The following is a 14,336-nucleotide window of genomic DNA, read 5'->3' on the forward strand; positions in this document are numbered from 1 at the left end:
GGGCTGGAGCCCCTCTGCTCTGGAGCCAGGCTGGGAGAGCTGGGGGGGTTCACCTGGAGAAGAGAAGGATCCAGGGAGAACCTTGGAGCCCCTTCCAGAGCCTAAAGGGGCTCCAAGAAAGTTGTAGAGGGACTGGGGACAAGGGATGGAGGGACAGGACGAGGGGGAATGGCTTCCCACTGCCAGAGGGCAGGGTTAGATGGGATCTTGGGAAGGAATTCTCTGTGAGGGTGGTGAGGGGCTAAGACGGAATTAGAGAAGCTGTGGCTGCCCCTGGATCCCTGGAAATGTTCAAGGCCAGGCTGGACAGGGCTTGGAGCAACCTGGGCTAGTGGAAGGTGTCCCTGCCCATGGCAGGGGTTGGAATGAGATGACCTTTTAGGTCCCTTCTCACCCAAACCAATCTGTGACCCCATGCGTAGGCAGAGGTGACAACAGGGATGAACCAGGACCCAACAGCAGGGTCAGGGATCTGGGCTGTGTTTCAGTTCTCTGGAATAGGTAACAAAAAGACAAAGTCACGTTCTGGAACACAGGAAAAAAAGGAAAATTGGAACTAAGGATAATTTCTTTAATAAACATACTGGAAAGGTAGGAATAGGAACATGATTTGGTTTAAGGACAGAGCATCTTCTGTTTAGGCCATTCCTTATTGATCTGCCTTATCTCTACAGGTTTATTCTCTCATTCCAGATCTATAGAAATCCAGTGTCCATTTTTCCACCAGCATGTGAACACAGGACACCATTAATGCTTCAGAGCTCTACAAATCCAGGCAATTAGTGCAATTCCTTCACCCTTCCAAGATGTTTAAAGATAATTAGCATGAGAAACACAAATCCCTTCTGGAAGACCTTCCCTCTGGCTCTCAATTATTCCACAACATGATCCTTGGAACATCTGCTGATGTCTCTGTAGATGTTTCTCCTCCATCTGGGTCACAGCACACACACCTGTTTCAACATCAGGAACTCTTCCATTCTCTTCAGACAGAGATAAAATATCTGCTGACCTGTATTATGATTTAAAGTTTTCTTCTTTTTCTTTGATCAAGAGAGAAAAATTGTTTGTTCTATTTTACTGTCTACAAAAAAAAAAAAAAATGTATTTTCTCTTGGTGGTCAAACTTTGTTTCCTGTTTGTGATTTTCTTTTCTTGGTGAAAAGTAGTAATTGAAAACTCAGTCAGACCAAAGGACTTCCTAACACACATTTTTATCTGTCAAGGCCACCAGGAGCTGTTTCAAGAGTAAAAGAAATTCTGAATGGATTTATCCATTTTTAAACACATCATGCCCCTTTTCAAGTGAAATTATTTTCCTTTAGTTGTGAAGTTGCCCTGATCAAGACTTTATCATTGAAATAAAACAGTTTGGGATGGAAGGACTTTGAAGATCATCCAGTTCCACCCTCTGCCATGGGCAGGGACACCTTCCACCATCCCAGGTTGCTCCAAGCCCTGTCCAACCTGGCCTTGGACACTTCCAGGGATGGGGCAGCCACAGCAAAGTGCAACAATAATCCAGCTCTAGGGAATTACTGGAATGTGCTGCTGTCTAATAACTGTGGAGTAGAAGGTGACCAAGCTTGGATCTGTTTGTCAGCCCTAAAAATATCCATAATTAGATCTTCTCTGTTACTGAACATCCTATTACTGTCTATACTTTGTTTACATCAAGAAACCAATTATCTCATTATGAGCCACTGCATGACAAGCAAATACGACTCAATTTAGTCCTATATTTTAGAAGTGTTATAATTACAAATCTGAACTATTGCCAGACTTTAGTGGAGGTAAATAAAAGCCCTTCCATGAATGCACCATATGCAAGATGCTTCCTCTTAGAGAAATAAGGAAACATATAAAGTTCAGTGAATATAGAGGTGCTTTGGGATGAACTGGAGATTTGCAACAGGAAAAGAAGCACTTAAAATTCAGAAACCTGGAATAGTGGAAGGTGTCCCTGCCCATGGCAGGGGGTTGGAACAAGATGTTCTTTGAGGTCCCTTCCCACCCAAACCATTCTTGATTCTATGATAACACAGCAGAGCATTTAAAAGTGTTTAAAATATGCAAAGAACTACAATGGTACTGATGAAAGTACTAATTTACTGAAATTTGCAGTTGTTCTGCAGCTTTGAACCATTTTTTTTTACCACTCTGTCCAAAAGTTGAATTTAGTCCCTGAAATGTTTATTTTCAAAACATTATTGACCCCTCCATATATGTCCAGATTTTGAGTCTTGGTCAGGTTTTGGGTCAAAATCAGTCACTACAGGCAAAATATTTTTAAATCAAAATATCTGTAAGCATAAAAACTACAAGAAAACTTTCTAGACAGGCATTTATTGAATGGTTTCTACTTTATCATTTGTAACACAAACATGTCTAGAGTTTCACCTGTTTCACAAAAACACAGAATCCCAGAATGGTTTGGGTGGGAAGGGACATTAAAGCCCATCTCATTCCAACCCCCTGCCATGGGCAGGGACACCTTCCACTAGCCCAGATTGCTCCAAGCTCTGTCCAACCTGGCCTTGGACACTTCCAGGGATGGGGCAGCCACAGCTTCATCACTGAACTTGGGAATAGACCTCAAGGGACACACTGATTTTTGATTTTTGCTGTAACACTCCAGTGCCTCCAGTGAGGCTGTGAGGTTCCTGTGCTCCTCCTGTGCTCTTCATGCCTTAAAATCAGCTGGAAGTTGGATTAGGAGGTCACTGGATGAGCAGCACTAAAAGATTTCCATTAAAGAGTCACCCTCACCCTTAAAATTGGCTTCATCTCCATTGTAGGAACAAGGACACATCTCTTTATCCTAAAGAACAACAGATGCATCTCCAGCAACGAGTGATGCTGAACAAACAACAGGAGAGTCTCAAGATCATTTAAAGAGTCTTTTGAGATCTGTAAGGTTCTGTTACAGCTGCAGGAACAAAGCCCAAGGTATATTCCCCCTGTACCTCAATCAAAACCAGAAGTCACACCATGAAACAAATAATGCACCATTAATAAGAGCATCTGGAGGAGATTTTGCAGAAGAGGGAGCTGTGTAATCAATCCCACTGTGTTTTCAGCAGGTGAAAGGATCAGTGTTTACAGCTCAGCACTACATTTTATGCTGTTATTTTACTGTTGCATCTAAAACTATCCAAGAAATAAGAAAATTCACTGCAAATAGGCTGTAGCTACACAATCACGTGGTTATTTATCATCTTTGAGCTTTTGTAGGTCTTTTTAAGCCATTCCAGAACGGGTCAAGTTGGAAGGGAGCACAGTGGGTCCAACCCCCCTGCTCCAGCAGGGGCATCCCAGAGCACATGGCACAGGATTGTGTCCAGACACCTTTGGAATATCTCCAGTGAAGGAGAATCCACACCCTCTCTGAGTAATAAAAGGGATTACTCCTAAGTAACTCCTGCTCTTCGAGACTTGTCCCTGTGCAATCCCCATTAAAGGATTAAAGGATGTTTCTGGAGAAGAGGTGTGAAAATCCCTGTCTTGGTAAGGTGGAATCAGAGAGTTCAACTAGTTCAGGCTCTTCCCCCAAACTTACAGAGTCCCCAAATACAAAGAACTTGCCCTTTTAATTTGCTGCTGGTACAATTAAGAAAAAATACTTTTAGCATATTTTTGGGGAGGCATGGCCATGGTCCCAAATGCTCAGTGGTTTTAGCTGATGGCAGTGACTGGAAAACGGCAGGAGCAGCCCAGATTTTAAAACTTTGAGAACTCAGGCTGAAATGAAGGAATTTGGAATTCAGGAACACTACAAAGCTTAGAGCTTTTGTTTTAGAACTGATGTCTTACCAAACAGAGCCATCTGTGTTCCCTCTGGGAAAGGTTCCACCATTCTGTTTCCATTGACGTGATGTTTATCTGGAAGGGCATAAAAAAAAACATCCAAGTTATAATGTAATAGAATACATGATTTGCATAAAAACAACTCTTTATTTCTTTAGATCTACTGAAACTTGAAGTCTGATTTATGAAAGCCAACCTGTACAATCACTAAATGTGGAACTTCATGCCCTCTGTATTTTAAAAATACTGTCCCAAAGTGCCAGAAGAGAAACTGAGGATGAATTTCAGATTGGTGGTTGAGACAAATGAGCTGATCCTGATGTGACAGGAACCTCCACAGCAGAAATCCCTGCTCTTGAAAGGACCCTCCTCATGCAAGGAGGAAAAACAGGGAATCATAATTCTCCTTTGCTTGTTTATATGATCAGGGAATCAGAGAATCATGGAATGGTTTGGGTTGGAAGGACCTTAAAGCTCATCCTGTTCCAACCCCGACACCTTCCACTATCCTGTTGCTCCAAGCCCCGTCCAACCTGGCCTTGGACACTTCCAGGGATGGAACAGCTTCTCTGGGCAATCTGTGCCAGGGCCTCACCCTCACTGGGAAAAATTTCTTCCCAATATCCCACCTAAATCTCTTCTATTTCAGCTTAAAGACAATTAATGGGAGGGGGGGTACCCACGGTGATTTAAGATCCCAAATTATTGGGGAAGTTGCTGAGGGAGCATCAACCCTCTTCTGTTCTTGATACATTGAGGGGAGGGAGATGGATGCAAGAGAGGAGCAGGAATCTGCTGTTAGAGAATCCTGGAGTCCTAGAATGGTTTGGGTTGGGAGAGACCTTAAAGCTTATCCAGTTCAACCCCCCTGCCATGGGCAGGAACATCTTCCACTAGCCCAGGTTGCTCCAAGCCCTGTCCAACCTGGCCTTGGACATTTCCAGGGATGGGCCAGCCACAGTTTCTCTGGGAATTCCATCCCAGGCCCTTATCACCTTCACAGGCAAGAATTCCTTCCCAATCTCTAATTTAAACCTTCCCTCCTTTCAATTTAAACCCTTTTCTCTGACATCCTCCCATTCGTTTTTCCGTCTCCTAAGATTCATCATCAACAAGGGCGGCAGGAAACAAAACTGCCTGAACTCAAAAATACACATTTCTGCCCACAAAATACTTCACAGGGAGAAAACCAAGATAATTTCTCAGTACATGCATTATTTTACTTCCTTTAGTCCCGAGCCTGGTAAAGAACAAAACAGGTCAAATGAAGAATTCCCAGGGAATTCTCTGAAAGCAATATCAGGGAGGCACATTCCTAATCCCAGGCTGGCACTGAACATTCCTCAACACTCAATGAGGAGGGAAAATCAGAGTTATTGCAACTGGAGCAAGAGATGCCACGAGTCACTTGGTTGCATTTAGGAAGATTGAATGCTCTGAGGCACAGGAGAGGGGCTTTGGGGAGCAAATTGTTGGGAGGTTCCAGAGTGGGAGTAATATGAGCAAGGTTTTCAACCTCATAAGCCAGAGCTGGTGCTCCCAACATGATCTACAGCCACCTGAGAGGAGTGAAAAGTCAGAAGAATTATGAAACATCTTGTAAGATCAAATAAACTAACCCTGTCCCAGCCCTGAGAGCTGCTTTCATTTAAGGAGTGAGTGACACAGATGATGTATGAAGCAGTTTTCATTTCAAATGGGGAGGCTTTCAATATATTAAAATTAAAATTAAACTTTTAGAGGTGAGATGGGCTTGAATGAAAGTAATATTTTCAGAGTGCTCAAGTTGTCTTCCAATGCCTTCACACTTTCATTGCAAAGATCTCTGCCAGATAAAATAATTCATTTTCTTGTCATTCATACTTTGGTTTACAATTCTTCCAGTGTTTCCTGCCTAGATGCAATAAATAGTAAAAGAAAACCCCCAAATTTAAAAGGACTTTCACAAAATATACATTCAACCCCATGAAGAAAGTCACAACATAAATAACAACACATAAGTAATAAAAACTCTCAACAAAGACACTCATTAGAGAAATCCCAGTTCGGGGTTTTTTACTCCACAGTTTTTCATGTGAAAACATTTTAATTCTCACCTACAAATTGGATTGAATAATTCCAGAAAATCAGAATTACATTGGCAGCATGGAATTAGAAAAAAAAATTAAAAGGTCTTTCCCTGTAACTTGTAACAGAAAGAATAAATGACTTTTCCAAGCCCATCATCATTCTAGAGATAAGGGCTTGCAGTAAGTAGGATAAATCCTGGTTTTACAGAGACACGGAGATTGTCAGGGAACACTGATCTTCCCTTCAGCTTCCAATGTGGAAAGCAACACATTCCACCCAAATTCGGTTCATATTTAAGAGGTTAATCCATCAGTGGAATACAACTGGATTCAGACACTTGGAAAACTGGAATTGGGAGGACATGGATTAGAGAATCCCAGAATGGTTTGGATTGGGAGGAAACAAAGCTCATCTTATTCCACCCCCTGCCATGGGCAGGGACACCTTCCACTTTCCCAGGTTGCTCCAAGCCCCAACCAACCTGGCCTTGGACACTTCCAGGGATGTCTTTATGTCATTGTTTTATCTCTTGACCCCCAGGGTTTCAACAGCCAGTTGATCAGGAAGAGATTTTTCCTTCTGTTTCATTATTTTCAAACTGTCAGAATTTTCATGGATACAAATTCACAACCGAACAACAGGGGGACTTCCTCTCAAAGCTGCCAAATGCTGCTCTATCCTCAACTGCCAAAACTCCACAAATTTCCCAAGCTAAGCCTGAGAAATACGTGTGACAGCCTTTGCTCTCTGCTGAACACAAGCAGCGTGAGCTGAAAGCAACACATGTCCTGGAGGATTTGACATTCAGCTTCGCCTCAGGCAGAGTCTGCTTCACACAGGTGCAGTGCCTGGCTTGTGCTCCTTAAGTTCTTTGGGTTTTAATAAAAGTAATCCTCCCCACATCCTCTGCATCTGTGACACAGCACAATCCATGGAAAGATAATCCAAAACTGCTAAACCATTTCTTTGGCATCACTCTGGTTTTGCAGCCTCTCGCTTGATGGTTTCGAGCACAGTCCTACAACTGCCCTTGGCTGAAGATTCACTGACTGCAAATTCTGTCCACACATGGATTAGCATGGAATCAAGGAATAGTTTGGGTTGGAAGGGACCTTAAAGCTCATCTCATTCCAACCCCTGCCACGGGAAGGGACACCTTCCACTAGCCCAGGTGGCTCCAAGCCCCGTCCAATCTGGCCTTGAACACTTGCAGGGATCCAGGGGCAGCCACAGCTTCTCTGGGAATTCCATCCCAGGATGTCACCGTCCTCAGAGGGAAGAATTCCTTCCCAATATCCCATCTAACCCTGCCCTCTGGCAGTGGGAAGCCATTCCCCCTTGTCCTGTCCCTCCAGCCCTTGTCCCAAATCCCTCTCCAGCTCTCCTGGAGCCCCTTTAGGCACTGGAAGGGGCTCTCAGGTCTCCCTGGAGCCTTCTCTTCTCCAGCTGAACCCCCCCAGCTCTCCCAGCCTGGCTCCAGAGCAGAGGGGCTCCAGTCCTTGGAGCATCTCCATGGCCTCCTCTGGACTTGCTCCAGCAGCTCCACATCCTTCCTATATTGGAGACCCCAGAGCTGTAGGTGAGGTCTCCTGAGGCTGAGAAGAGGAAGGGAATCCATTCCCTCCCTGCTGCCCAAACCACATTAATCCATATCTGTACAAGTAAACCATTAAAATAGACAAGTCATGTCTAGAAACTATTTGAGTGTTAATTATCCCAGTTGAGATCATGTTTGATCCCATCCCAACCATTTCTCAGTGTGGACAATCGAGTTCCAGCGCCCAGACCTATCCTCTGGCACCTTTTAATTTATCAGTATACATTCCATTTATCCTCACAGTTCCACGTGTGCCAGCGGTATCACACCTGTAACAGAAAAATTCAACAATGAAATATGTCCCAATGAGAAAGTTCTGCAAAAAATATTTCCTTTCAAACCAGCCTGATTTCAGTTCTCACCAGATTTATTGTTCTGCTACAAGTCTTGAGTAAATGTAAAGGAACTGTAGGTTTAGGTACCCACAGTCATTAATGAATATAATTTGTCTATTTGTGAATCCAAATGAAGCTGCTTAAAAAAGACTTGGCTTTCAGAGAATGCTGATCCAGCAATGAATAAAAATCAGGGATTTTCTGGTCTCAAAATATTCAATCTCAAGCAATCACAGTAAAGATTTGAGGACATTTAAATTTTATTAATAAGAGATTCATATGTTCTTCATATTCATCTTTTGATTTTTAAGCCATTAGGGAATATTTAGACTGCATATCCAAACTTGTTTTATCAGAGCAGCCAGAAAGTTATTATTTTTAAATGAAAACTGAGATTCTCACATAATCAAATTAATCCAGGAGTAGGGGTCATATTTATACCCAAGGACTGTTAATTTTCCATGGCAAGTGCAACCAGGAATTGAATTGAAAATAGTTCATTAACCAATTACCAGGAGCCTCCTCCATCTCCTAAAGCACAACCACGATGGGAACAGGGGGAGAGGAGGAGAAAAAGGGATGAGCAGTGATGGGGTGAGGGGGAACATCCTGAAGGAAATCAGCTGCTCCTTTCCCCTTCCTGTTTTGCCTTTTCCTACACTTTTCCTACACTTCCCATCACACCACAAAGCTGGAGGTTTTTCAGTGTCAGCTGTGCATGGAATGTACAGATAATATTTACTGTAGTTTCAGTTTAAACCCAAGTTTGGAGGCAATAAAGGGGCTTAAAACTCAGCGCCAGGCCTTTGTGCCAAAGGCTGCTTTCATCGGAATTAGGAGGGGTGAAGAAAAATGTTCAGCATTGAATAAGGGAGTTATTTAAATGCCTCTTAAATTGTAGATTGTCAGAGGAGTATGTCACCCACAGTCACAGCTCCACCTCCCCAAAGCAAAATAATAAAAAGCAGGATGAAAAATGCCATTGGAAAGCTCGGAACACGGAGACAGACCGGTGGCATTTCGGTGTCACCTCCAGCTGCTGTGGGTTTTGATTTTAAAAACTCACTGAATGCCCAAGTTCAGCTTCAGAGTTGGAATTTGTACCTCCCAGAAAGGCCACAGCACAACGGATCATGGAATCCTGGGATGGTTTGGGTGGGAAAGGACCTTAAAGCTCGTTCAGTTCCAACCCAAACACCTTCCATTATCCCAGGTTGCTCCAAGCCCTGTCCAACCTGGCCTTGAACACTTCCAGGGGTGGGAATGGTACAACCTCAATAAACAGATACGGGAAATATGGGAAAATATTCTCAATATGGGAAAACTTCAATATACAGAACACAGTTGAAGGCCAGTGGGTTTCTCTTCTGCCTTGCAAACAACAAATTACCTTTTATTTTCAGTGAAAGACTGCAACATTTAGAGGGGAAAAAATGGTAGAATTTTGGCAGTGTAGTGTTACCATTTACCAGGTAATGAGGAAAAGGTCTCTGAGTGTCACCAAAGAGAAGAAATCCCAAGGTAAGGATGACTAAGTAGCAAAAATAAGGAATCACTGCCCTTGGGCAAAAGTTCAATATGAAAACTCAGTTCCAAGGAAGGAAAATTAGCCTTTCCTACCAGTAATTTCTAAACAAGTATTTTCTTTTTATTTTAACCATTCAATATAACCAGTACATGTAAATAGAGGATGAACTAACATCTGTTCACTCTTTCAAACAGCCCTATCCAGTCATATTTAGGAGATGAATATGATCCTTGTGGGTTCCCTTCCAGCTCAGGTTATTGTGATGCCATGATCTTTTACAGTAACTATATTCAAGCTCACAGACAGCACTGAATTTATCTACTAAATTATATTTGTCTACTAAATCTACTGAAACAGGCACTTCCATTTGGCCACACAGCCTGTGGAAGTAACACATGAACACCCTGTTATTAACACATAACAGCAATAAATGTGTTATTTGTATTTTTCAAGTATACAACTTACTTAATACCTTCAAAACCCAACCCTGTTTCAGTGTATTTACATGTTGTCTGATGAGAGCTTCACTGGATTTCACTCCCCTGGTTTAGAAAACAGGGATCTGACCTTTATTTGTCCTTCAGCCTGAGTAAATTACCTGATTCTAAAAACCTGCGGGCTTCCAGAATTTCTATTAACTTCCCTGAAATCCACAATTGGCTGGTACTTCTGTAAACCAGGTCATTCATTTATAGGCCTAAATATGAACCTTGAACCTTTTAAACCTAAGGAGGTTTGTTTATTTATTTTCACTATTTCATAACCCAGAAGACATTTCTTTAAAGAAAAGGTTTAGTTCTCTAATAAGGTTCCTAATGTTTGTGCCAAGAGGAGTTATGCAAGTACCAGGTACCAAATTATGTCAGAGATGAGGATTTGATAAATTGTACAAGGATAGGATTGTTCCAGTAATTAATACTGAACCAGATCCTTCTTCAGCAGAGGGGAAACCATGCACCTCATTTATATCCATCCTCTGTCTCAAAATCACCTGGATATCAGAAAATGCTTTTGAGATGTTACACAATGATCTGTAAAGGACAGAGGGGAAGTTGGGTTGTGGAAGAAAAAGTCTGTACTTAGTACTGCTGAAGGATTAGAAATTACCAGCTAAATCCCCCCATTTCCAACCTAAACTGTTTAAGACCCCCCACTAATCCTTGTTCCTGAAGGTGGAGCCTCTCTTCATTGTTTTGGGAATTTCAAGAAGCTACTCAATGGAAAAATCCAGGAAAGCAGAGCTTCACTGGGGTCATTCTGTTACAGGAGCACAGGAGGGACAGGGCAGCTCTACTTGAGTGGGATTAGATGTGTAATTTATGGCAGGATTTCATCCATAAATCCTTCATAGCTGGTGATGAAACAGAAGCTCTTCTTTATCTTCAGGTCTAGTTGAAGGAGCAGAACTGCCAGTTCTAAAAGCTCCTGTGTGATAAGGAAACCTTCTGTCATCCCAGATGGAACCCCAGGTGTGACCTTTCAAGTCTCTTCGGCTCCCAAGGGGGATTTGCAGTGCAAGGACTTTGCTCCCCAAACCTGGGCATTTATGTCTGTCTCTGAAGGGTCATTTTGATCCTCAGCTTTGGCACAGATGGTGAACATGATCTACTGGGTTTCCTTCACCTCTCACATCTCTACTTCCATCCTCCACCAGTTGAGATCAGCTGTCAACTCGTGACTATTTAAAAAGAGAGGTGGCTGTGTGATAGTAACTCACTGGTTACAACTATTTTATAGGATTGTGGGTTGTTCTCATAGAGTGGATCCTAGTTATTATTTAAAAAACCTGTGATATCACTCAAGGGAATAAAATAATTACCAATTTTGTTGGAAAACAAATAACTTTGCTTATCAAAAGAGGTCAGGAAAGGAAGAGTGGGGGCCGAAACCAGTTTTGAAATGTCTTGTGGAGATGATGTTCCACAAGGTGACACTCTGTCCTCGCTGCACCCACTCCATCAAACAGGTTAGGGCACAGGAACTGACTGAGGCTACAAAATGTGATGAGTCTCAGCACAGTGGGTCAGTTCAGGCTCCAAAATACATGGACTCCTGAAAAAACAGAGGTTCTGCTTAATGACCAAAGGCCAGATATCCCACACTGGTTTTGTTCAGCAGCTCCTACTGGGAAACGGATCGACAGGAGCAACAAGAAAATAAGATTTTGAAAATTAAAATGAATTAATTTCTTAGAAGAGGGTGGTGAAGATGCAGAGGAGGAGAAACAGTGATTCTGAGATCTGCAGTCTACTGGGGTGGATGGACATACTGGGTGTGGGGCAGAGGGTACCTGCCAGCTGGGACAGAGGACGGTGGGATGTGGGAGTGAAATATGAGGATCAGGGATATATATTTGGAATATGAATAGAGGAAAGTATCCTAGAAATTACAATAACAGACTTGCTGCTTTCAAGGAGACAAAGCCAGATCCCATGGAGCAGCTGAGGGAGCTGGGGGGGGCTCAGCCTGGAGAAAAGAAAGCTCAGGGGGGACCTTCTGGCCCTGCAACTCCCTGACAGGAGAGGGGAGCCAGGGGGGTGGAAATTGGGCTCTTTTCCCAGGGAACAAGGGACAGGATGAGAGGAAAGGGCCTCAAGTTGTGCCAGAGGAGGTTTAGGTTGGGTTTGGGAACAATTTCTTCATGGAAAGGGTTGTCCAGCCCCGGCACAGCTGCCCAGGGCAGGGGTGGAGTCCCCATCCCTGGAGGGATTTCAAAGCCATGTGGATGTGGCACTTGGGGACGTGACTCAGTGGTGGCCTGGGCAGTGCTGGGGAACAGTTGGACTGCATGAGCTCAGAGGGCTTTTCCAACCCAAACAATTCTGGGATTCTAAGATTCTGTGACCTTCCCAGACACAAAGCACACGAGGCCCAGTTAAACAGGAGCCCTCACATCCCGACTGTACCACATGCACTGCCTGATCTGTTCCTAATTCCACAGGCCACGTGCCCTGAGTTTTGGGGCAGATACATTAGGATTAAATAAAAGTCACTTGGCTTTAGTCATCAATGGATATCTGCCTGAGTATTGAGCCTTGGAGCCTCCTGCACTTTGGAAAGAACCAGCCACCTGTGTGGTGATTCACTTGACATATTTTGGATGTTTTCCTCAGGATAAAACAAATCATATTTAAAAATGTCAATTTCTGAGCACTGATTATAAGGAAAGTAGAGACAAACTCAGATGAATTCCACCCATAACACCTTCAGGAACAACATGGAGATTTAAGATCTGTTCAGTGGGAGGATTAGATGTACCTGTGTGTACATCCATATTTATTAAAATATGGTTTTGACATCACTGGAGATTATGGGTTGTGAACCAGAACAAATGTTAACAGGAAACCATATGATCAAAATAGGAAAGGGAACAAGAGCAGAGAAAAATAATGGACCCAACCTAAAGGTAAAAGATTCCATGATTCTGTAAGAATCCTGTCTACAAGGGTCAACAGATCAGAAAAGTAACATAGACAGACATATTGGATACATAAAGTAGTCAACTCATGGTATTTTGGGGATTGTGATATCATTTCACTTCCCAAAAACCCAGCTCATGAAGCGATGACATAACATGAAAATCAGGGAATCATAGAATGGCCTGGATTGGAGGGCACCTTAAAGATCTCAGCTTTCATTTTTAGAACTTAACCTTTTTGACCTGTAGGGAAATTCAAAATGGACAAAACGTGGGTTAACAGTTAAAAAATAAACAAGAAATACACATATATAATTTCTCTAAGAAGATACAGGTAGACCAATGAGTGTCAGGTTTTTCATATATGTTTTCTTAACTAGAGGAGGTTCAAGGAAGGAGATAAGGAGTTGGCTCTGGTTTTGTGTGTCACAGAATCCCAGGACGGTTTAGGTGGGAAGGGACCTTAAAGGTCATCCAGTTCCACCCCCTGCCATGGGCAGGGACACCTTCCACTAGCCCAGGTTGCTCCAAGCCCCATCCAACCTGGCCTTAGACACTTTCAGGGATGGGGCAGCCACAACTTCTCTGGGTTGAAAAAGAAATAGAAAATAGATAAGAAAATAGAAGGGCCCTAAACCTGGCACAGAGCATGGCAGTGAGTTATCCACCTGCCAGGAACTATCCATGACATCTCCACCATTGCTGCTTTTCATGGAGCACCTTGTTAGCGTAAGAATTGAGTGAAGATGATAAAATACAGCTGGGTTTATTTCAGAATTACAGCCAATGCCTCTCAAAACGCCACTTGAAACCCTTATCTAAAGCAGCCTGGATAAGAACAGCATCACACAGGCGGGAAAACCAAGAGATCCAAACAAAGGACCACGATAAACAGGAGCGTGAGGGAGCGGGGAGGGGATGTCCAGTGGGGTGTGGCGAGGAGGACTGTTAAGCCTGGGTTTATTTAGCAGCTTTATTAATGATCTCAAAGAAGGGGTGAAAAGCACATGAATAAAACATGCACTGGATGCTCAGCTGGGACGTGGTGTGTACACCGTGAAAAATGAACAGCAGCACAAAGCTCTGGGCAGAAATTCTGTGAGGAAGCACGGAGAGATGCAAAGCAGCTCCAGGAATAAAAGTCTATTTTCCTGTTATGGAAGGAGAGCTTGTACCCCATATTTCTTGAGGGAAAAAAACCGTCTAAAGGGGCAGGGAGCACAGCCTGAGGGAAGGAGAGAACATTTACAGGAGAAATAAAGTTTTACAATGGGCAGAGCCTGGAAAGCCACAGGCTGGAGGGTAATCTCTGTTGGTCAGTGAGGTCCTGGCACTGCTTGGCTCAACATCTCACTGGGGAATCAGCACCATAAATGCCAAATTCGGGGTGAGCTTCTGCAAAGAAAGGCTGGGTACAGACCTCAAAAAATCCCCCTAGTTGCTTTTAATTACATTGTTTATTTCTAATTTCGTTTTACATCTTAACATTTACTTTAATAACCTTCTCAGTGTGATTAAATAACCTCCTAAACGTGATTTTTGATTTAGGATGATCCCTTTCTGAGGGCTCAGCCTCAACCT

General features: G+C 43.1%; 1 protein-coding gene across 2 annotated transcripts in view; it reads right to left on the bottom strand.

Annotated features, from left to right (window-relative positions):
- MSRA (methionine sulfoxide reductase A) overlaps nucleotides 1-14,336 on the bottom strand; it is a 232,527-nt gene that overhangs the window by 155,453 nt on the left and 62,738 nt on the right. For both annotated transcript variants that reach the window (XM_018085547.2, XM_008929058.3), the window contains exon 2: nucleotides 3,814-3,882. In XM_018085547.2, the coding sequence (XP_017941036.1) occupies nucleotides 3,814-3,856 (43 nt within the window). In that variant the 5' untranslated portion in view covers nucleotides 3,857-3,882. The remainder of the gene's footprint in view (nucleotides 1-3,813; nucleotides 3,883-14,336) is intronic.

The sequence above is a fragment of the Manacus vitellinus genome, unplaced genomic scaffold, assembly GCF_001715985.3.
Source record: "Manacus vitellinus isolate BGI_N305 unplaced genomic scaffold, ASM171598v3 scaffold_82_pilon, whole genome shotgun sequence".
Classification (NCBI taxonomy): domain Eukaryota; kingdom Metazoa; phylum Chordata; class Aves; order Passeriformes; family Pipridae; genus Manacus; species Manacus vitellinus.